Source organism: Heloderma suspectum, chromosome 4 (genome assembly GCF_057233095.1).
Source record: "Heloderma suspectum isolate Gila_16-S chromosome 4, 16-S_ref, whole genome shotgun sequence".
NCBI classification, from domain to species: Eukaryota; Metazoa; Chordata; class Lepidosauria; order Squamata; family Helodermatidae; genus Heloderma; species Heloderma suspectum.
In genome coordinates, this window is record NC_139461.1 from 188,125,213 (window position 1) to 188,149,663 (window position 24,451).

The 24,451-nt window shown below is 42.6% G+C and overlaps 1 protein-coding gene across 1 annotated transcript in view; it reads left to right on the forward strand.

Moving 5' to 3' along the window:
* Nucleotides 1–24,451, forward strand: part of CAMSAP2 (calmodulin regulated spectrin associated protein family member 2) — a 117,176-nt gene that overhangs the window by 63,801 nt on the left and 28,924 nt on the right. Inside the window, exons 5-6 of the mRNA XM_084848208.1 lie at nt 4,945–5,086; nt 6,462–6,601. Of these exons, the coding sequence (XP_084704334.1) occupies nt 4,945–5,086; nt 6,462–6,601 (282 nt within the window). The remainder of the gene's footprint in view (nt 1–4,944; nt 5,087–6,461; nt 6,602–24,451) is intronic.

Consider the following 24,451-nt stretch of genomic DNA (forward strand, 5'->3'; position numbering starts at 1 on the left):
TTGGCATTGCCCTTCTTTGGAATTGGAATGTAACTGACCTTTTCCAGTCTTGTGGCCATTGCTGAGTGTTCCAAATTTGTTGGCATATTGAATGCAGCACTTTAACAGCACCATCTTTTAGGATTTTAAATAGCTCAGCAGGAATACTGTCATCTCCGCTAGCTTTGTTGTTACTAATGCTTCCTAAGGCCCACTTGACTTCACTCTCTAGGATGTCTGGCTCAAGTTCAGTGACCGCACTATCATGGCTATCAAGGACATAACTGTCATGGCTATCAAGGACATTAAGATCTTTCCTGTATAGTTCTTCTGTGTATTCTTTCCACCTCTTCTTAATCTCATCTGCTTCTGTGAGGTCCCTGCCTTCTTTGTCCTTTATCATGCCCGTCTTTGCACAAAACGTTCCCTTGAGATCTCCAATTTTCTTGAAGAGATCTCTAGTCTTTCCCATTCTGTTGTTTTCCTCGATTTCCTTGCATTGTTCATTTAAGAAGGCCTTCTTGTCTCTCCTTGCTATTCTCTGGAACTCTGCATTCAGTTGGATATATCTTCCCCTTTCTCCCTTGCTTTTCGCTTCCCTTCTTTCCTCAGCTACTTGTAAAGCCTCATCAGACAGCCACTTGGCTTTCTTGCATTTCTTTTTCTTTGGGATGGATTGAGTTGCTGCCTCCTGAACAATGTTACAGACCTCCGTCCATAGTTCCTCAGGCACTCCGTCTATCAGGTCTAATCCCTGAAATCTATTCCTCACCTCCACTGTATATTCATCAGGGATATGATTGAGGTCATACCTGAATGGTTTAGTGGTTTTCCCTACGTTCTTCAATTTCAGCCAAAATTTTGCAAGAAGCAGCTCATGATCTGAGCCACAGTCAGCGCCAGGTCTTGTTTTTACTGACTGTATGGAGCTTCTCCATCTTTGGCTGCAAAGGACATAATCAATCTGATGTCGATATTGACCATCTGGTGATGTCCATGTGTAGAGTCGTCTCTTGTGCTGTTGGAAAAGAGTGTTTGCTATGATCAGCGTGTTCTCTTGGCAAAACTCTATTAGCTTTTGTCCTGCTTCATTTTGTACACCAAGGCCATGCCTGCCTGTTATCCCGGTGATTTCTTGACTTCCTACTTTAGCATTCCAGTCCCCTATGATGAAGAGGACATCTTTTTTTGGTGTTAGTTCTAGAAGGTGTTGTAGGTCTTCATAGAACCGATCAACCTCAGCTTCTTCGTCCTCAGTGGTTGGGGCATAGACTTGAATTACTGTGATGTTGAATGGTTTGCCTTGGATTCGTACTGAGATCATTCTGTCGTTTTTGGGATTGTACCCCAGTACTGCTTTTCCTACCCTTTTGTTGACTATGAGTGCTACTCCATTTCTTCTAAGGGATTCTTGCCCACAATAGTAGATATGATGGTCACCTGAATTAAATTCGCCCATTCCTGTCCATTTTAGTTCGCTGATTCCCAAGATGTCGATGTTCAATCTTGCCATCTCATGTTTGACCACCTCCAGCTTACCTTGATTCATTGATCTGACATTCCAGGTTCCTAAACAATATTGTTCTTTACAGCATCGGATTTTCTTTTCACCACCAGACACATCCACAGCTGAGTGTCCTTTCGGCTTTGGCCCAGCCGCTTCACTCTTTCTGGCGCTACTTGGAAATACCCTCTGCTCTTCCCCAGTAGTATATTGGACACCTTCCGACCTGAGGGGCTCATCTTCCGGCGTCATCTCTTTTAGCCTTGTGATACGTTCCATGGGGTTTTCTTGGCAAGAATACTGGAGTGGGTTGCCATTTCCTTCTCCAGTGGACCACATTTTGTCAGAACTCTCTGCCATGACCTGTCCGTCTTGGGTGGCCCTGCACGGCATAGCTTATGGCTTCACTGAGTTACGCAAGCCCCTTCGCCACAACAAGGCAGTGATCCATGAAGGGGATATTGGGAAATAGAAGACAGGATATCTGTCTGTTGTGACTTTCAGGGGAGTGGCCTGATCAGACACTCTAGGAGGCATTGTTAGTCTGTTTAGAATATAAAGTTCATCACAGTCCACCACACTTTTCTTTAGGCCACATATATCTGTTGCAGTTCATTAGCTCTCCACACCAAGGGCAGTATCCAATGGTACTCCTACACAGAGTACACCCATTGAAGTGAATGGGCCTACTCTGAGTTAGACCACCATTGGATATTGCCCTGAATGATTTAATACTGTAAACATTACTAGATATGTGTGTCCAAGTCACAAACCCATTACTTAATAAAGAGACAGACTTTTTTATTTGTGTTGATAATATTGCTTTGCTTATTATGAGGTGTAAAAATTAATACTCATTACATTTTCCCTTGTATAATTTAAACTTGAATGTATGCAAGAGTGGATCTCTAATCCTTTTACTAATTCTCTTTTCTGCCCCCTTCTATAACCTAAAATGGCACCTCTGTCAAATTCCCCTTTACTGGTGTTTACTACAAGCCAAAATAATCTAAACTAAGTGAAGATCCATTTGAACACCCAGAGTGATGGGATAGTGTCACAGCAGGTTTTATCACCATGAGAGAAAGATGGATGCTAAGGGGCTTGGACCTCTATAGAGACTTGACAGTCTTATGCTATTTATAGCTGAGCCCGAACCAAGCGTTCAGAGATAGGTGACACTAAAATAAATGTGCATATAAAATATCAGTTAAAATCCAGTTAACAGCAACTAAAAGAAAGCAATAAAAAAAAACCCAGCTGGAAGGTTTCTGACAAGGCTGAATATGTCTGTGTCCCAAGGAGAACTTGAATTGTCAAACATGTGATTGCCCGCATGCGTATCTTGCTCTGCTTGTAAAAGACAGTGGAGCCTTGTCAAAAACCAAGCCTAGCTGAAGATATAGAAGTCTGTAGCCATGGGCAGCCATCAAGAATGCCTTCTCAGATGCTTTAGCTCAGTACTTTATCATGTGCCATGACAATGCAGATGGGATTAGTTTATAGAGGGGTTTTTTCCAGAGAAGTCCGGGAACTGCTGATGGTATGATGGTATATTTAATAAATACACGTTAGGGAAGCTGCAGTCAGTGATGTCAGTTCAGACATCACAATAAACCATGGTTTATCATGGCAGGAATAAGCTGTAGCAGGCCTTGGGCTTGCATGTTGCCCCTCCCTTCTCCTCCTCTGATGTGGCCCCAAGGAGGAGATTGGAAGCTTCATAGAATCATAGAAATATAGGGTTGGAAGGGGCCTACAAGACCATCAGGTCCAACCCCCTGCCCAATACTGGAAGCCTGATTCCCAGGCGGTTTCCCATCCAAGCACTAACCAGGGCTGGCCCTACTTAGCTTCCAAGATCAGACAAGATCAGGCACATCCAGCCCTTTGCTCGTCTTCCCACTTCCATTCTAGATTAACTGCAGTTTAGCATGTCATCCAAGCCCTAAACTGTATTAATCTTTACTATGGTTACTTGAAACAAGCCAGCTTCATTAACTGTGGTTTCAAATTTGTTCCAACTGACCCTAGTTAAGATTAACCACAGTTTGTCTAGGGTTTGGATGTGAAAGAACAAGCTGCAGTTTTTCAAAAGCAGAAGCTTCCAAACACCTTGCAGTCATGCTGGAACTGGGGACGGGGAAGGGAGTATGGAAGCCTGAGGCTCGCCGCAGTTCACTCCCATCATGATTTTTTGGGACATCTGAACCGCCTCATACCCTTTCTGCTTTTACATGATAACTTTCAGCACTGAGTATGAACTGTGACACTGTGCTTGTTTTATGGGTGGTTTGCACACCGTCGCTGGATATTCTTTAAGGAACTTCCTCCTGCTGTTGTGGAAAACCCTCCATGTCATTAGGGATTTCCATGCAGCAAACACTGCTGTATGTAATATCCATAGCATGGAGAGTCACCAGCGAGAAGTGCCTACCACACAGACATGATACATTGAAGTACTAACCATCTCCCTGCCAAGCTGTCAAGATGAACTTAGATGCATTTGTAGTTCATCTCTGTTTAATACATTGGGAAAATCGAAAGCTGAATAATAATATTGAATGGTCAGGACAGCAAAACAAATGTTGGGGAATGTTGTTCAACAGATTTCCCTGTCCACCCCCAACCTTCACATGGGAAATGGAGGTTTGAATAAAATGTGTGAAAAGATTAGTGCTTCCCACAAATAAATGGTACAGCTCTCCACACCTGGAGGGAATTTTACTAAATGAATTTTTACCAAAGTCTGCACTGGGATATGTGGGAAATGTCCCTGCGTCTCCTAGAAGAGTTTCAGTTTCTTAGAGTTTGGATGCTGTTCCTCTCAAACGCTAAACATTTTGAGAAAAAAAATCTCTTTCTCGGAAGGAAGAGAGCAAGATTACTAGTATATTTTAGTCGTAACCTATACTTGTTTTATGGAAGAACACTGCCTGTAAGAATTTACTGTTATATTTTGTGAAGCAGCAGTACTAGGTGGGTGAGCATTCCCTGAACTGTGAGCATGCAAACAAGTTCATTAGATCCTCTTCTCACATGGTTGTAGAAATTAGTGCCACTCTTACTCCTGTTAGAAAGCCTTGCTGAACCAGAGCAGAGTTGGACAGCTTGTTATTCTGTGTTTCCCACTGCTCAGGTCTATGGAAGCTGGGTACTGCTCTTCACTTTATGTCCTAAGTACTGTATTAATGTTAGTTCCATATTGATTGATTGAAATAGAGAGTGTGTGTGACTGATTAAAAACTGGCATAGCTCTGAATGGAATTGGCACTGGGGTTTCCTTTAAAATGAAACTATGTTTTGCTTATGAGTGTGAAATCTATATAAAATAAGATTATTATGTCTGGTTTGGAAACAGTCTTTTTTGTGTTAATGGATTAAAAAATCTGCTGTACGAATCTGTTCTCACATATGTTTCTGGGCATGTGTCTATATTATTTTTCCTTTTTATATGACAGGCTCGTTATAGGAAGGAACAAACTCTGCTTAAACAGCTGCCCTGCATTCCATTGGTGGAAAACCTGCTGAAGGATGGTACAGATGGCTGCGCTTTAACTGCCCTGATCCATTTTTATTGCCCAGATACAGTCAGATTGGAGGGTGAGACCAATATTTCTGCTTAATGATAATACATCTGCTTATTAGACAGTAACGTTTGATTTTATTTGATCCTGGCTTCTTTTCCTGTTTTGTTACAGACATCATGCCAGAGTTCCCCAGCCCAGGCATAACAGGAAACTCTGACTTTGAATACAAGCCAGGATCTTTGTGCTGAAGGCAGTGTATGATGGAGGAGGGCACGGGAGGAGTGCTCGGCCCCAACATGTGTTCTGAGCTTCATCAACCATGGTTTATGAAGCCAGGAATGGTTGTCCAACCCAGGCCACAGTGATTGAACTGATGAGTTAGTAAACAATACGTCAGTATAAAATTTAAAGAGAATTAAAATCTTAAGAGAACTAAAATAGCCAAATAGATGTAGATGAGATTCTGACTGGGTTCGGATGATCAGTGGACGAAAAGAAGCCACTATTGTTTCTTTTCCGTATCTCACGCATGCTACTTGTGCACCCTCCGTTTCCCTAATTACCTTCACCACGGTACAGGTTGCCATGTCGTCTGAACCTGGTGAGATGCGTGGCAGGGGTGGCTTCCAAACCACCCTGTAATCCCTACAACAAGCTATGGGTTGTGGGGTGGTTTGGAAGCCAGCCCTGCCATGCACTTTGCTGGGTTCAGACAACACAACAACCTGAAGCATGGCGAGGGTAATTAGGGGAATGGTGGGTGCACAAGCAGCATGCGTGGGGTAGGGAAAAGAAGCCATTGTGGCTTCTTTTCCATGCTGATCATCCAAACCCGGCCATTGACTGTGTTTCACTGTCACGCTAAACCATGGTTTATCATGACGAAAATGAGCAACAGTGAATCTCAGGCTTGAGTGCCCCCCCCCCCCCCGCAACACTTGTGTTTTGATTAACTGCAGCTTGTCATTTCATCCAAATCTGACAAACATTTGTTAACTATTGTTTGTTTGAAACAAGCCAAACCATAGTTTATGAAGCTGGTTTGTTTCAAGAAACCATAATTTAAGAGCAACCACAGTTTAGGGTTCTCACCCAATGCTAAATTGCAGTGAATCAAAAATGGAAGTGAGAGCATCTATCTCCTCTTCACTGCTGTACTGGGAGAGGAGAGTGGAGGGGGAATGTGTGAACTTGAGGCTCACTGCAGCTCATTCCCATCATAATAAATAATGGATTATCATGGCATCTAAATGCAGCCCTCTGTATAATTCAGAATTGGTATGTGCAGCAAACAAAATTCTCAGTAGTGTGCTTTGAAATGAACTGGAGCTTTCATTTGGTTCTGAACACCTAAAACCAGGAAATGTCTTTCATAATGTCTTTCAACTCTTCTCCTAGCTATTTCTACTCTTTCATCAAATGCCTACATCTTTTTCTTCATTTTATAGATATATGTTTGAAGGAAACTATGTCACTGGCTGACAGCTTGTATAATCTGCAACTGATACAGGAGTTTTGTCAGGAATACTTGAACCGATGCTGCCATTTCACACTTGAAGATATGCTCTATGCCGCTTCCTCAGTAAAGGTAACAAAAGAGACCTCTACAATATGTTTGAGTGATTCTCCACAGGAAGGGGGTAGATAAAGTCATAGCCCTTGTAATATCTTCAAGTTTCCATGCACTATTTATTCTGTAGATGGGGTTATGGATATTCCAAAAGGCATGAACCTTCTTTAACATTTTGCTTTTCTTTCAATTGGAAGATTCTTACTCTTCAGGTGTGATTCATTTTTAATACTCTTGTCTTTTAATAGACTGAGTGTGTGTGTGTGTGTGTTTGTATGCACACGCATGCATGCGCTCATGTGGATATGCTTTCTACATTCTTAAGGGCTTGCTTACTTGACCAGTTATGTTGTCATAACTTGCTTCACTTTCTTGTTCTGAACTAAAACCAGAGATATGCTTCACACTTAGACAATTAAGGGAGCAATCCTGTGGCCACTAGACACTGTCTAGAGAGCCATAGGATATGCTCTTCTCCGAGAACCAGCCTCGGAGCCCGTCGGTTCCCAGAAAACGGACCTCTCCTCATGTCCGTGCTGCCTTGGAGGCAGTGCGGAGAAGCCCCGTCCTCCACGCTCGCAAGAGGAGCGTGGAGCGACTGAAAAGGGGCATTCCAGGGGTCGTTCTGGGGCGGGGAGAGTGGGGCTGCATGTACAACACATCCTATGTGTTGTACACACAGCCTCCTCTCCTGGTCGACCTCCCCTGGCTAAAAATAGCAGGGCAGGAGAGGCACGGAGGGAACGTGCCTCTCTTACTTTGGTGCCTCTCTTACTTTGCCTAGGATAGGCGGTCGCCTCCAAATTTGGAGGCAGCCACCTGTCTTGATAGGATTGCGTCCTATAAGGTTTATGAGTCAGGCATGCCAATAATTTTAGTAAATACGTTATTGAATTAATTTTAACAATGTATACATGTAACACTTGTTATCATTAATTGTTAATTTTAGTTGGATTTTCTTGCAAGTAAATGTGCTTAGCATTGCAGCCTTTAAAAGCTGTTTGCCTCATTTTTACCAGTAATCTCCTCACTATCTTGTTTTTTAAATTTATTGTGTATTCACATATTTCCAAGAGTTTTAAAAATTAATTTCTCATACCACAATAGTAGTTCCCCCCAAGTCACACTATTGTGACCTGGTGAACAATTTGCGAATGCTTGGTTTATATAATGAAAGTATTAAATAAATGTGAGATTGTCTTCTGCATAGAATACTTTGTTCTTTATTGCCCCAGGCACTCTGGCTCAGTGGTTTGGTCCAGTACTCACAAGCTTTACACTACGGGTGGGAAACCTCTTTCATCCTGAGAGCCAAATTCAGATTCGGTTTCAGAAAAGATCTTGCCTCTGTATTCCAGTGGTGGGTAAGGTCAAAGGCAAAAGAGGTGAAATCAAAATAACCCAAATAGTTGCACATTTAGCTTAAAGCTCATACTGCCAATAACTAAGCCTTAGGAGAGGCATTTTAACCTTTTAAAATGGGGGGGGAAACCCACAAAATAATCGGGCAGGGGAAGAAGGATGTGGCTGTCAGGGAAACCCCAGAGGGCCAGATTGGGACCCTAGGAGGCCTGGATTTGGCCTGTGAGCCTGAGGTTGCCCACCGTGCTTTACACTTTAGGTTGTAGCTTCAAATTCCATAGCGCTCTTGGTTAAAAGGGGATAGAGATCATTATATTTTAGAAAATTTGGGAAGGTAGCACAGCGCAGTGGTGGAGTGCATAGTTTTTATGGGAAAGTCCCGAATTTAGGCCCTGGCATTCTCCGTTAAATGAACCTTAGGTAGCAGGATGACAAAAGACCTTGAAAAGAAGTTGTCACTTAGAGTAATCAGTACTGGTGTAGATGAACTGACTTAATATAAAGTGGCGTAATACGTTCATACATTGCTTTTATGTATTAAGATCCAAATTACACATTACCTGTGAGTGATCAGATCTCCGCATAGTCTTGTATTTACTTTAAATCAGCACTGGAAAGCCCTGAATAGGATTGGATGAATGGTGCTGGTGGAGGGGCTGTTCAACCCTTTTTCTATATGTTATTTTGCTAATATAAATCTCTTCACTTCCCCCCAGCATGTAGCTGCTTTTAGCCTGTATTCTTCTCCACCACATGAGGCTAACAGCAGGGGAAAGGGTTAAACTCCCCAATGCCAGTGTTTCAATTCAATTTGAAGCCCCCTGGGACTGCTCTAAAGTAAAAAGAAAAATAGGAAGTCCATAAATGGCTCTCCCCCACAATGTATAATTTGGCCCGTATAGTAGGTCTGTGCAGGCATTCGTCTACAGCACAAGTATGGTTAAAGCATGGGGTGGATGTGGGCGCCCGTGCAAGTCCTGCACCCCAATATTCCTACATGCTTGACTGTGTTGGGGAACTTTATGTGTTTTCAGATCTGAAAGTGGGGGTTAAGCGTCATGGGTCCCTGCTCACCGATACTCTTGTAAGTGCATTCAGCCAAACAGACTTGTAACCCCCTTTCAAATCTTGGTGCTAAAAGCATGAGAACCTCTAATGCACCAGGGCATGTGGGGACACTGGGGGTGAGATTTGCATGCACCTGCATGCGCTTCCTTCCCACTGCATTCACTGGGGGAGAAATTACTCTGCGCTCAAGGTAGCTTACAAAATGCAATGAAAACTTCCATTATTATAAAGTTCTGAAAATGTATAAATAAAAGCCATACGTTAAGTCAGTGGCTGCATCCAATAATTCAGTCATTAAAATAAATGTGGAGCCCGCGGTGTTAACTAGAGCTTGCAGTTTCGATCATATAGCCCCCAAACTAGGTTATCTTCAGTGCTTGCCAACTGGTTTCTGGGCTTATTTCAGAGTCCTACTTTTGACCTTTAAAAGCCCTAAATAACAGCAGAGTATGTTAAGAACTATGTCCTCTCGTACAAACCTATCAAATTATGGAGGTCAGCTTTGGAGGTTCTGCTCTCTGCCAACCATCAAATAACGCATGACTTGTTTTAGGGTTATTCGAGGGTTGGCTAACCCTCAGACACTCACTGCTGCCTGGGTTCAGATAACACAACAAGCAACAGTAAGCCACTCACCTGTGGGTGCCTTGCAAAAATGGTGCCTGTGGGCACCCGGCACAATGCAACAGCTCCCACAGGTACATTAAGCCATGGTGGGCTGTTGTGTCATGCGAGCCAGCCCATTGTTTCCTGTCTTGTCTGAACTGGGACGCTAAGGTTACCAGCTCTGGAACAAGCCAGGATATTAAACCAACTTCAAAACATGGCTTAATACCCTAGCTTTGTCCTAAGCTGGTAAACATAATTTTCCAGTTTGAACAAATGGTTAATTAACATGGGAAGTCTCTAATTATGGCTCACGCACAGGAAAGAACAAAGGGTCTCGGTGTCCAAGCAAAAGGTTAATTCATGTTTCGGCTTAATAAACTAAATATGATCATCCAAACTGGCTTATTTAAGCCAGGTTTGATTCTGGTTTTCAGGGCGAGGACCAACTGTAGCTTATCGGTTTGGATGAAACAATGGTTTGCCTCAACCAAGATAAGTCAGAGAAGAGGGAAAGAGCACATGAAACAGGTGTCTTGGTTTGGTGTGATGTCTAAACCATCTCCAAGGTCTTTCAGGAATGACAGTAATTTTCCTGCTATTTTTAGCTGCTTTTAGGGCCTACCTCTAATGATTCATTAGAAAAGAATCTTACATCTGTTGCGGCATAATGATTAAATTATAACATGCATATAAAAAGCAGTCTGTAGCTTCATAACATATCACTTCTTTCTAATGTTGGTATTGGCCTTTTAATTTACTTTTGCCCAAGTTTTGTTTATTGCAGGACCATTATGAATCTGTGTATGGAGAATTTTATAGAAATATATATGGAAATTGGGCCCCTGGGGCGGGATCTCAATTTTGGGTGAAAGTCAGCCTATATTCTGTGTTGTGAAAAGCAGGTTCTACAACATGTAATACACCTTCATCTTGAATACTTGCATAGGTGACCAGAATATTTGCATGGATCTTCTTTGTTGTTTAAGATGAGCAGACATCGTAAGGAAGGACCACCATCCTTTTCCAGAAACAAATAAGATGGGGGTTGTAATTGAGGGGAGAAACAAAAGAGAAGTCTGGAACAATGTTTGACATGAACAGTACACAGAACAGTCGAAAGGAATTTAAAGTTTTCAGAGATATTTGGCTGGCATTTGTTCAGAGTGAAGCTGAGAATGTAATACTGGCCCCCTGAAAACCATGGCCTATAAATAGTGAACCAGCCTTAGAATGCAAGCTTACTCCTTTGCGCTCTTTAGCACAAAGTCCTCCTCTTCCCTTCTCAGCTTTAACCATGGCTTAGTGTCACATCTGTGCCAATGTCAAACATGGTTAATGCTAATCAAGGTTCTTCTCTCAGCCATGGTTTGGTGTGGGTTTGCAAGCTGGACTTAAGTGGTGAACTCACTTAGCATTAACGTGGCTAGTCAGTGAAGATAGAATGCTGAAGAATGGTTAAGGCCAAGAAGGGAGGGGCTGAGGGAGTGTGTGTTTTTGAGGCTAGCCCTGGGAGAAAATCTTGGTTTGCAGGGAGTCAGCAACATGTCTCCATCAGACCTATGGAATCTAGCCTCTTTTCAGGAGAATATTAGGAGGGGTTTTAGTTCAATAGCACAGTACATGCTTTGCATATATAAGGACATAAATTCAGTATTTGCTGCCTCCGCTGTAGACAGTATTGGGTTAGATAGATCAGTCATCTTACAGTGTAAGGAAGTTCCTTATATCCTTAATTTCCTTTTACTATTTCCTCATTTTAGAGAAATTAGGAAGTGACACTCCCCCCACCCAAATTTTTTCCCCAAGTTTATGTGGAAAAGGAAAATCCACCTTTTTGTTTAATTGCTTCCCCCACCCCCCAATTTTTTTTTCTTCAAGTGAGCATTGTTTTCATGATGTCACCGTATTCACTGAATGTCAGCTGTAACCAGCTTTCTCCATAACTGGGTCATCTTACCATTGTTTCTGTGCTCCTTCTCTTACAATATGTCACTTTCTGTCAGAGATACTGAATCCTTACAGTGGTGGACCTTCTCTCTAAGAAAAGAACAGGGTCAAATTCTAAAGCAGCAGCTACTAATGACTAATCCAGAGAACCATGCAAATTTGGTATATTTGCCAGTAGGGCACTTTAAAAAAAATAGTTGTTGTCTCCTGCTTTCCCCTCCAAATGCTGTGTGACAAACTGCTTGATTAATAAGGAGTTCTATTCAGAGGTGAGAGTAGAAAGCTCAGCTGTGCAGGCATATCTTTGCACACTTATGCATTCACTAGGTATGGGAAAGTTTCATGCTTTCCTTGCCATCCACAAACATCCCGGTAGGGCTTAATTTGAGGTGCTGCCCAGGCCTGGAACATTTTGCAATGGGATACTAGTGTTTGCATTGAATTTTGCAGATACTGCTGTTATTTTTCTAGAAAGGTAACAGAAGAATATGCAGACACATTTGCACTTGAAAGAGTGAAGCGGCTGGGCCAAAGCCGAAAGGACACTCAGCTGTGGATGTGTCTGGTGGTGAAAAGAAAATCTGATGCTGTAAAGAACAATATTTTTTAGGAACCTGGAATGTAAGATCAATGAATCAAGGTAAACTGGAGGGGGTCAAACATGAGATGGCAAGATTGAACATCAACATCTTGGGAATCAGCGAACTAAAATGGACAAGCATGGGCAAATTTAATTCAGGTGACCATCATATCTACTACTGTGGGCAAGAATCCCTTAGAAGAAATGGAGTAGCACTCATAGTCAACAAAAGGGTGGGAAAAGCAGTACTGGGGTACAATCTCAAAAATGATAGAATGATCTCAGTATGAATCCAAGGCAAACCATTCAACATCACAGTAATTCAAGTCTATGCCCCAACAACTGAGGCCGAAGAAGCTGAGATTGATCAGTTCTATGAAGACCTACAACACCTTCTAGATCTAACACACAAAAAAAGATGTCCTTTTCATCATAGGGGATTGGAATGCCAAAGTAGGAAGTCAAGAAATCACCGGGATAACAGGCAAGCATGGCCTTGGTGTACAAAATGAAGCAGGACAAAGGCTAATAGAGTTTTGCCAAGAGAACACGCTGATCATAGCAAACACTCTTTTCCAACAGCACAAGAGGCGACTCTACACATGGACATCACCAGATGGTCAATATCGACATCAGATTGATTATGTCCTTTGCAGCCAAAGATGGAGAAGCTCCATACAGTCAGTAAAAACAAGACCTGGAACTGACTGTGGCTCAGATCATGAGCTTCTTCTTGCAAAATTTCAGCTGAAATTGAAGAATGTCGGGAAAACCACTAAACCATTCAGGTATGACCTCAATCATATCCCTGATGAATATACAGTGGAGGTGAGGAATAGATTTCAGGGATTAGACCTGATAGACAGAGTGCCTGAGGAACTATGGACGGAGGTCCGTAACATTGTTCAGGAGGCAGCAACTCAATCCATCCCAAAGAAAAAGAAATGCAAGAAAGCCAAGTGGCTGTCTGATGAGGCTTTACAAGTAGCTGAGGAAAGAAGGGAAGCGAAAAGCAAGGGAGAAAGGGGAAGATATATCCAACTGAATGCAGAGTTCCAGAGAATAGCAAGGAGAGACAAGAAGGCCTTCTTAAATGAACAATGCAAAGAAATCGAGGAAAACAATAGAATGGGAAAGACTAGAGATCTCTTCAAGAAAATTGGAGATCTCAAGGGAACGTTTTGTGCAAAGAGGGGTATGATAAAGGACAAAGAAGGCAGGGACCTAACAGAAGCAGATGAGATTAAGAAGAGGTGGAGAGAATACACAGAAGAACTATACAGGAAAGATCTTAATGTCCCTGATAGCCATGATAGTGCGGTCACTGAACTTGAGCCAGACATCCTAGAGAGTGAAGTCAAGTGAGCCTTAGGAAGCAGTACTAACAACAAAGCAAGCAGAGATGACAGTATTCCAGTTAAGCTATTTAAGATTCTAAGAGATGATCCTGTTAAAGTGCTGCACTCAATATGCCAGCAAATTTGGAAAACTCAACAATGGCCACAAGACTGGAAAAGGTCAGTTTACATTCCAATTCCAAAGAAGGGCAAAGTGTATTCAAACTACTGTACAATTGTGCTCATTTCACATGCCAGCAAGGTTATGCTCAAAATCCTACAAGCTAGGCTTCAGCAGTATGTGAACCGAGAACTACCGGAAGTACAAGCTGGGTTTCGAAGAGGCAGAGGAACTAGAGATCAAATCGCCAACGTTCGCTGGATCATGGAGAAAGCAAGAAAATTCCAGAAAAACGTCTAATTCTGCTTCACTGACTACGCTAAAGCCTTTGATTGTGTGGATCACAACAAACTGTGGCAAATTCTTAAAAGATGGGAGTACCAGACCACCTTACCTGTCTCCTGAGAAACCTGTATGAGGGTCAAGAAGCAACAGTAAGAACTGGACATGGAACAACCGAGTGGTTCAAAATTGGGAAAGGAGTACGACAAGGCTGCATATTGTCGCCCTGCTTATTTAACTTATATGCAGAGTACATCATGAGAAACGCTGGGTTGGATGAATCACAGGTCAGAATTAAGATTGCCGGGAGAATTATCAACAACCTCAGATACGCAGACGATACCACCCTAATGGCAGAAAGCAAAGAGGATCTCAAGAGCCTCTTGTTGAGGGTGAAAGAGGAGAGTGCAAAAGCTGGTTTGAAACTCAACATTAACAAAACTACGATCATGGCATCTGGCCCTATCACTTCCTGGCATATAGAAGGGGAAGAAATGGAAGCAGTGACAGATTTTATTTTCTTGGGCTCCAAGGTCACCGCAGACGGTGACTGTAGCCATGAAATTAAAAGACACTTGCTCCTTGGGAGGAAAGCTATGGCAAACCTAGACAGCATAGTCAGAAGCAGAGACATCACCTTGCTGACAAAGGTCCGCATAATCAAAGCTATGGTTTTCCCAGTAGTAATGTATGGCTGTGAGGACTATAAGGAAGGCTGAGCGCCGAAGAATCGATGCTTTCGAACTGCGGTGCTGGAGAAGACTCTTACGAGTCCCCTGGACTGCAAGGAGGTCAAATCAGTCAATCCTAAAGGAAATCAACCCTGAGTGCTCATTGGAAGGACAGATACTGAAGCTGAAGCTCAAATATTTTGGCCACCAAATGTGAAGAGAAAAGTCACTGGAAAAGACCCTGATGCTGGGAAAGATGGAAGGCAAAAGGAGAAGGGGACGACAGGGGATGAGATGGCTAGATAGCATCACTGATGTAATGAATATGAACTTGAGCACGCTCCGGGAGAGAAAAGTCGGACACGAGTGAATGACAACGAAATTAAGCTGCCATGCAATCTTCCAGGAGTATATTTGAGTGAGTGAGTGTGTGTGTGTGTGTGTGTGAGAGAGAGAGAGAGAGAGAGAGAATGAGAATGAATGCACTTGGGAAGACTAGGGTGGCCTGTGCTTGCCTTTTCAGTTTAATGAAATGTGTATTAACTTCCTTTTGATGTCTAAGTTTGGGGGTTCCTTTTCTGTGTTGTGGGCTTCTTTTATCATGTTTTGCAACAGTGGGTTTAATGACTTAATTGAAGTTGTTGATCATAGAAAAAGGTACATTAGCATGAAGGTTTAGTCATAGGGGGTGCCTTTTTTCTAATCAGAGTGGGTTTTTGTTGCTGTTTCTACATAGATATTTGATAGGCTTTTTCTGTACAAGGTGAAAGTTCACAGTTCAGAGTGCAGTTCAATGGGTATATCAGGAAATATTCTGTCTAAATCGTTTCTGGAACAACAGTCCTCAGATTCAGTATTGAACCCTTTCCAAACTCACTTATTTTGGGTTGGATTTAGATTTAAACTGGATTAACGGTACTGGTGGAAATGGACTACCCAACCCCCTCCTTCCCACTGCAGCCCTTCCAGCCCCATGAAAATGCTACGCAGAGGAAGGCCCCCAGTCACGGAAGGTTCCTGTTTTTGGGGATTCCCCCACTCCCCCTCACACCAAAGCTCATCCCATTCAGCAGGATTTCCTGACTCTCTGGGCCTGTTCATATGATCGCAGCAAGGGAAATAAACCACTGTGGATTATTTCCCTCGCTGCATGTGCTGGCTGGATTTCCTAGTTACCATTGCTGGTGTAGTTTGCCGTGTTGTCTGAACCCATGCAGCATTGCGGGGGAGGGGGGCAGCAACCCTCAAATAACCCAACAACAGCCCGTGGGATATTTGAGGGTTGATAGCAAACCGCACCAGTGAGGGTAATTACAGAAATCAGGCCAGCATGCACAACGGGGTTAACAAGCCTCAGTGGCTTGTTTTAATCACCCACTGTACATGCTGAGCACCATTTCCCTATTTACCCACCCAGGTACGACCTGGGCAGCATGGCTTGTTTGAGGGGGAAATAACCCTCAAATAACCCATGGGCTGTTGTAGGGTTATTTGAGGGTAGCTTCCCCCTCAAGCTATGCCGCCTGGGTTGAGGCAGCATGACAAGCCGTGCCCAGGCAGGTAATTAGGAAAATGGCACCTGGCATGTGCCAGGGATTAAAAGCCACTGGTTTTGAATAAGCCACTATGGCTTGTTTGATCATGCAAACTGGCCCATTGGCTTACTTAAATACACTGGTGTCAGTCCAAAGTTCATCATACATAGCAGAAGTTTTCTCAGACATTGTTTCACACAAGGATATCTTCCGCTGCAAAGATGGTTGACACTGTCAGGTTTTTTAATAACTTTTAATAACTTTATTTTACAAGCAGTATATAAGCTAAAACACTAACTCAAATATAATAAAATATATATGTAAATCCCTTATTTCAAACTTTGCAAAACATACTGCTTCAACTCAGCCATATAAGCCATCCTTTAATTCCTTTTCAAATAATGGAAATAATTTGTTAATTAATTAGACTTTCTCAAATCTCTTTATTGTGTTTGCCCCATGTTGAATTATGTATGTTATTTTTAAATGTCTGATAATGAGCCAAGCATTTAATTTTCCCACAGTATAATTGAAGGGACTTTTTTCCTGTATCAGACTTCTTGCTACTATCAACAAATTGAACCATTAATCTAGTATTTAGTGCTTCAAGTCCTTGAAGCTATCAGTTTGACAGCACCATTGATCCGCTGAGGGGTAAAAGAGGTTACTCAAAGAAGGTGATTGGAGCTGTCAGGACAGATGTGCGAACCAGCCCTGTGTTTACCATGTGTTAAACTGTGGCTGCATTCAGCTTTAGTGCTATGGGAATAAGCCCACCGTTTAGTGCTGTGGGAACAAGCCTTGAGTTTGTGTGCTCCCTGCTCTCCTGGCGTGACTGTCAGGACGTCAGAAGCATTTGCTTCCATTTTCAACTAACAGCAGTTACTAATTTTGTCCAAACCAAGAACTTTGGTTAGCCAGTATCTTTGAGATGTTTTACAAATCCCATAATCCCTGGCCATTGGCCATGCTACCTGTGGCTTATGGGAGATGTAGTGAAAAACATTTGAAGAGCACCCCTAATTTAGGGAAGCAAGCCAGGACTGCAAATAAAACTCTACTTTGAAACTGACTTATTTACCTAAGCTGTAGTTAAGACGAATCACAGTTTCTTCAGGTTCAGACAGTTAGTTGAAAAGAGAAGTAAAAGCTTCTGATCTCCTTGTGGCAACACTGAAGGAGGAAAAGAGATGAAGAGGGAACCTGAGACTTGTGAATGTAACACTAAACTATACTTTAGCATTGCACATAAGCCAGGCCTATGGGTATGGTGTACAAAATGTGGTTTGCATCTCTCCCTGCCTCCAAGTATCTTTTTGGTATTCACAGATCCCAAACAGAAAAGCAGACCATATATGTAACATGTTTGCAACACCCTAACCATATCAGGGTTACTATTTAAAAGTAAGTACAAGTAGCAGATAGTTATTTTTAGAGTGAATTTTGGTGGTTGTTTGTAATTATATTTAGGTAAAAATGTGTTTAAAAAACACCCATGAATATCCACTCCATTCATAATAGTACTTCACCTCTTTAGCTAAGGTTTCAATTCTGTACACTGTTACCTCGGTGTAAGTTCCATTGAGTAGACATAGAGAGGATTGTACATTTGTTTACTCAGAGAATTAACAACTCCTTGGTGCAGTTGAAACTTTGCCACTGTTCTCAATCAAGTCTCAATAGTATATTTAAATCCATTAGCAAAAACAAACAAACAAACAAACAAAAACAACAGGGGAGACCTGTTTTGTCATATTTATGGCATGAATGAATAGATTTTGCTAAATGCATTTTGCTATATGATCTTGAGAGCTTACCACTTGAATTTTTCCCCGAAGCAGTGTTATGGATGGTTCTTGGAATATTTATTAGGAGAAAATTGAATTGCGGTCTATTCACAACCTTTTCATGACACATATTTATTTAGATGCAACTGTTACACAGAAGATGTTGCCAAGTTTTCAACCAGAAAATACTTAGCTGATGCTCTGAGCTCTGTTAAGCATGTGTGAAATTCATCTGTTCTCTAGCATCACAGTTAGAGGGTACAAGTTTCCACAATCAAATGTGTTTGTTACCTCAGTTTAAGAATTTCTAGAAAAAGAGTTGCTGCAAAATTAAAGCAGCAATAATACAAAATGTCAATTTTAGAATCATTTTGAATTGTAACCAAGGCCAGCAGAATAATAAACTGTTCAAATCATTTTACTTTTGGAGTTAAATCTAAACAGAATTTTAATTGCAATAAACGTGCTGTATTTTTTTTTAATTGAACTTGCAAGAAAGAAGCATTTCAATAGCATATAAGGATGTGACCTGCTGTTTTAACTTAACACGTATTGCTTTAGCTCTGCCTCTTAATCTTGCTCACCTAGACTGCTTTGATCCACTGTACCTATTCTTGCTCCCCTTCATGGATCACTGCCTTGTTGTGGCAAAGGGGCTTGCGTAACTCAGTGAAGCCATAAGCTATGCCGTGCAGGGCCACCCAAGACGGACAGGTCATGGCAGAGAGTTCTGACAAAATGTGGTCCACTGGAGAAGGAAATGGCAACCCACTCCAGTATTCTTGCCAAGAAAACCCCATGGAATGTATCACAAGGCTAAAAGATATGACGCCGGAAGATGAGCCCCTCAGGTCGGAAGGTATCCAATATGCTACTGGGGAAGAGCAGAGGGTATTTCCAAGTAGAGCCAGAAAGAGTGAAGCGGCTGGGCCAAACCCGAAAGGACACTCAGCTGTGGATGTGTCTGGTGGTGAAAAGAAAATCCGATGCTGTAAAGAACAATATTGTTTAGGAACCTGGAATGTCAGATCAATGAATCAAGGTAAGCTGGAGGTGGTCAAACATGAGATGGCAAGATTGAACATCGACATCTTGGGAATCAGCAAACTCAAATGGACAGGCATGGGCGAATTTAATTCAGGTGACCATCATATCTACTATTGTGGGCAAGAATCCCTTAGAAGAAATGGAGTAGCACTCATAGTCAACAAAAGGGTGGGAAAAGCAGTACTGGGGTACAATCTTAAAAACGATAGAATGATCTCAGTACGAATCCAAGGCAAACCATTCAACATCACAGTAATTCAAGTCTATGCCCCAACCACTGAGGCTGAAGAAGCTGAGGTTGATCGGTTCTATGAAGACCTACAACACCTTCTAGAACTAACACCAAAAAAAGATGTCCTCTTCATCATAGGGGATTGGAATGCTAAAGTAGGAAGTCAAGAAATCACCGGGATAACAGGCAGGCATGGCCTTGGTGTACAAAATGAAGCAGGACAAAAGCTAATAGAGTTTTGCCAAGAGAACACGCTGATCATAGCAAACACTCTTTTCCAACAGCACAAGAGGCGACTCTACACATGGACATCACCAGATGGTCAATATCGACATCAGATTGATTATGTCCTTTGCAGCCAAAGATGGAGAAGCTCCATACAGTCAGTAAAAACAAGACCTGGAGCTGACTGTGGCTCAGATCATGAGCTGCTTCTTGCAAAATTTCGGCTGAAATTGAAGAACGTCGGGAAAACCACTAAACCGTTCAGGTATGACCTCAATCATATCCCTGATGAATATACAGTGGAGGTGAGGAATAGATTTCAGGGATTAGACCTGATAGACAGAGTGCCTTAGGAACTATGGACGGAGGTCCGTAACATTGTTCAGGAGGCAGCAACTCAATCCATCCCAAAGAAAAAGAAATGCAAGAAAGCCAAGTGGCTGTCTGATGAGGCTTTACAAGTAGCTGAGGAAAGAAGGGAAGCGAAAAGCAAGGGAGAAAGGGGAAGATATATCCAACTGAATGCAGAGTTCCAGAGAATAGCAAGGAGAGACAAGAAGGCCTTCTTAAATGAACAATGCAAGGAAATCGAGGAAAACAACAGAATGGGAAAGACTAGAGATCTCTTCAAGAAAATTGGAGATCTCAAGGGAACGTTTTGTGCAAAGACGGGCATGATAAAGGACAAAGAAGGCAGGGACCTCACAGAAGCAGATGAGATTAAGAAGAGGTGGAAAGAATACACAGAAGAACTATACAGGAAAGATCTGAATGTCCCTGATAGCCATAATAGTGCGGTCACTGAACTTGAGCCGGACATCCTAGAGAGTGAAGTCAAGTGGGCCTTAGGAAGCATTAGTAACAACAAAGCTAGCGGAGATGACAGTATTCCAGCTGAGCTATTTAAAATCCTAAAAGATGATGCTGTTAAAGTGCTGCATTCAATATGCCAACAAATCTGGAACACTCAACAGTGGCCACAAGACTGGAAAAGGTCAGTTTACATTCCAATTCCAAAGAAGGGCAACGCCAAAGAGTGTTCAAACTACCGCACAATTGCGCTCATTTCACATGCCAGCAAGGTGATGCTCAAAATCCTACAAGCTAGGCTTCAGCAGTATGCGAACCGAGAACTACCGGAAGTACAAGCTGGGTTTCGAAGAGGCAGAGGAACTAGAGATCAAATCGCCAACATTCGCTGCATCATGGAGAAAGCAAGAGAATTCCAGAAAAACATCTATTTCTGCTTCATTGACTACGCTAAAGCCTTTGATTGTGTGGATCACAACAAACTGTGGCAAATTCTTAAAGTGATGGGAGTACCAGACCACCTTACCTGTCTCCTGAGAAACCTGTATGAGGGTCAAGAAGCAACAGTAAGAACCAGACATGGAACAACCGATTGGTTCCAAATTGGGAAAGGAGTACGACAAGGCTGCATATTGTCACCCTGCTTATTTAACTTATATGCAGAGTACATCATGAGAAATGCCGGGTTGGATGAATCAGAGGTCGGAATTAAGATTGCTGGGAGAATTATCAACAACCTCCGATATGCAGACGATACCACCCTAATGGCAGAAAGCGAAGAGGATCTCAAGAGCCTCTTGTTGAGGGTGAAAGAGGAGAGTGCAAAAGCTGGTTTGAAACTCAACATTAACAAAACTAAGATCATGGCATCTGGCCCCATCACTTCCTGGCATATAGAAGGGGAAGAAATGGAAGCAGTGACAGATTTTACTTTCTTGGGCTCCAAGATCACCACAGACGGTGACTGTAGCCATGAAATTAAAAGACGCTTGCTCCTTGGGAGGAAAGCTATGGCAAACCTAGACAGCATAGTAAGAAGCAGAGACATCACCTTGCCGACAAAGGTCCGTCTAATCAAAGCTATGGTTTTCCCAGTAGTAATGTATGGCTGTGAGAGCTGGACTATAAGGAAGGCTGAGCGCCGAAGAATTGATGCTCTCAAACTGTGGTGCTGGAGAAGACTCTTACGAGTCCCCTGGACTGCAAGGAGGTCAAATCAGCCCATCCTAAAGGAAATCAACCCTGAGTGCTCATTGGAAGGACAGATAATGAAGCTGAAGCTCAAATATTTTGGCCACCTAATGCGAAGAGAAAACTCCCTGGAAAAGACCCTGATGCTGGGAAAGACTGAAGGCAAAAGGAGAAGGGGACGGCAGAGGATGAGATGGCTAGATAGCATCACGGATGCAATGAATATGAACTTGAGCACACTCCGGGAGAGAGCGCAGGACAGGAAGGCCTGGCGTGCTATGGTCCATGGGGTCACGAAGAGTCGGACACGACTGAACGACTGAACAACAACAACAACAACAACAACCTATTCTTGCTTTGTTTTCTTTTACTGCTCTTCCTGTAAGGAATGTACCACTTCTTGTTAGCGGAGAGCTGGTTTACATCATATCTGCAGTATGTGCAGACTGCAGAGCATATGATTTCTGCTTTTGGCAGTTCGGCTTGGTGCAGTGAGCATTATCATCACCCAGAGTAATTTCTGATCATTGATTATAAGCTATATTTGCTCATATGTGGTTTATGCCACCTTTCCAAATAGCAATCAAAATTAATTGCTTATTAAATACATTATTCAGTGCCTTGATATTCTAAGACAGTCATTTACAAAATGCATTTTCTAAAAACTATCTGTGGACTGGAAGATTTATGAGAAAAGAACAATTTGATTTGTCCCTGGTTATCTATTTAGTGCAAAACCACAGCAGGGTAGATTGCTCATTTGCAAGGCTGAGTTCTGAGTGCAATTTAGTGGAACCACTTGGCCAAGAACAAGGAAACATTAGTAGAGGTTCCATGCATGTATGTTCTACTCCGAAGTTTGCATGGATTCCCCAGCATTCATGCAGGGAGATAGGAGGGTTCAGCCTTCAACAAACCCACTGGCCAATAGGCAGGGACGAAAAAGTCTTTGATCTTGGCAAGCAAGAATGTTCAGGGAGGGAGGTTGCATTATACCTGCTAAATTAGGCTGCAAGAAAAACCTGGACTAGATTTTTGGGAAAGAGTCCATTCTGTAGTTCTGAATGGCATGGGCATTGTTCCCTTTCCCTCATTTCTCTTTCTGGGAGCACTGTGGATCTGACTGGTGGGCTGAGGTGGGTGGAGGGCTGGCTGCCCTTTTTCAATCTCTCTCTGATGCTGCTCAATATTGTGTATTAGTTTCTTTCGCACTCCATGTGTAAAGGGCAAAGGTTTGCCCTCCCATGCAGTCTTATTTGCTTCCTTCTCCAGCACTATCTTCTAGCAGCCTTTGCAGTCGGATCCTCCAACCCTCACCCTGGGACTTGATTCCTTCAAAATTCCTCCCAGTCAACAAGTTCCTGCCACTTCATTCTTATTGCAGATAATATATTGTTAAGAACAGAAGGAACTGCTTTGTAAACTGATTGACTGTGGGGGGGGGGTGGGGAGAAGACAGAGGCAGTTTCAAATCTCCCTTTTACTTCCTTCAGTTGTTCAGTGCTGCTTCCTTCCCTCTGCAGCCTTTATCCATTCCTGAGCCCAGGCCCACTTGCAACTGGCTTCTCTATCACTCCACATTTCCACACCAGAAAGAATAAGAATGAAAGTTTTGCAGGAACCAAGGGTGCTTCCAGATGAGGCTTTTATGGCACTTCCCTCCTGCTTCATCCACAGAAGTTTACAGGAGGTCCATATGTTGTTGTCTTCCACGTGTAAGCCTCCCATGTTTTCCCACCTCTTCTTCTGTCTTTTCTCTTACTGCAGACAATCAGATACAAATATGTATTTATTTATTCATTTACATTTCTATACCGCCCAATAGTCGAAGCTGTCTGGGTGGTTCACAAACATCAAAATGACAAAGTACAGAATAAAAACAGTATAAAATATAAAAGCTTTAAACTACGGTATAAAAATACAACCGGAATAGCTGTACAAAGCTTTATTATTGGTAGTACAAGTAGCCTGGAAGCACCCCAGCTCACTTTATTTTGTCCTTTGAAGGCTGACGAAGATAAGAAACAACAGCAGAATGTCTGGGTTGCCTAGGGTAGCTACTGCAGGGAAGGAAGGAAAATCCAGATTGGATTTCTTTGGGAGAGAGGGACTGTGTTTTGAAAACAGATGCTTGCTGGGGCTTACTGACATAACTGCATCATAAATGGAAAACTACACAAAACTGTAGGTAGCCATTAGGGGGGAAAAAAAGTCCAAAAGAACACATTATGGTAATAGGACCAACCAAAATGTCACAAAATCATGAGTAAGCTTTCATAGTCTCAGAGAGGAAGCAACAAAAAAAAAAATCTCAAAAGCATCTAAAGCTTCATGCTCTCCAGATACATTGGGCTGCAATTTCGATCATCCCCTGCCAGTGTGGTCAATGAGGCACTCTTTGAGGATGCTGACCATTGTGGTCCAACACATCTGGAGGACACCAGACTGGGGGAAGCCAATCTAGAAAATAAAAAATGATCTTCAGGTACTCTTCTAAATGTGCAGAGGTAAGAAAAAGGGGGAAAATGTGGAGGGAGCAAGCAACAGACAGGTGAAGCAAAGGCCTGGTTGCCTGCCGAGTCTGTACCCAACAGAGAGATCTGCGCTCCAAACAACAGATGGTGTCTGAGTACAGTCTGTCTCCAGGGTGAGATTCTGAGAGCAGATCAAGGCACTAACAAAGAACTAGTGAGCATCTAAATCATTTTATTGTAGAATGTTTGGAGGGGGAAGCTAGATGCCTTTGACACTATGGATATTAAATAGCTCTGAGCATCCTTAGGATAGTCTTCTGCAACCTGGTGCCCTCCAGATGTTTTGGACTGCAACTCCCAGCATTCCTGGCCATTGCAGCCAGGGGGCTGATGAGAGTTGAGGGCACCAGGTTGGGCAAAGCTGCTTTGAGATAAGTGCTTCCTTAAAAACATAATGTGTGATCCACCAAATCAAATGTGGCCCACTGGTAGTTTGATAAGCTTTCCTTTTTTCCTCCGGTATGCCTGGAACTGCAAATGGGGGCTGTTAAGCTCCTGGTAAGACATAGTCAATGCCTGTGTTTTTGCTT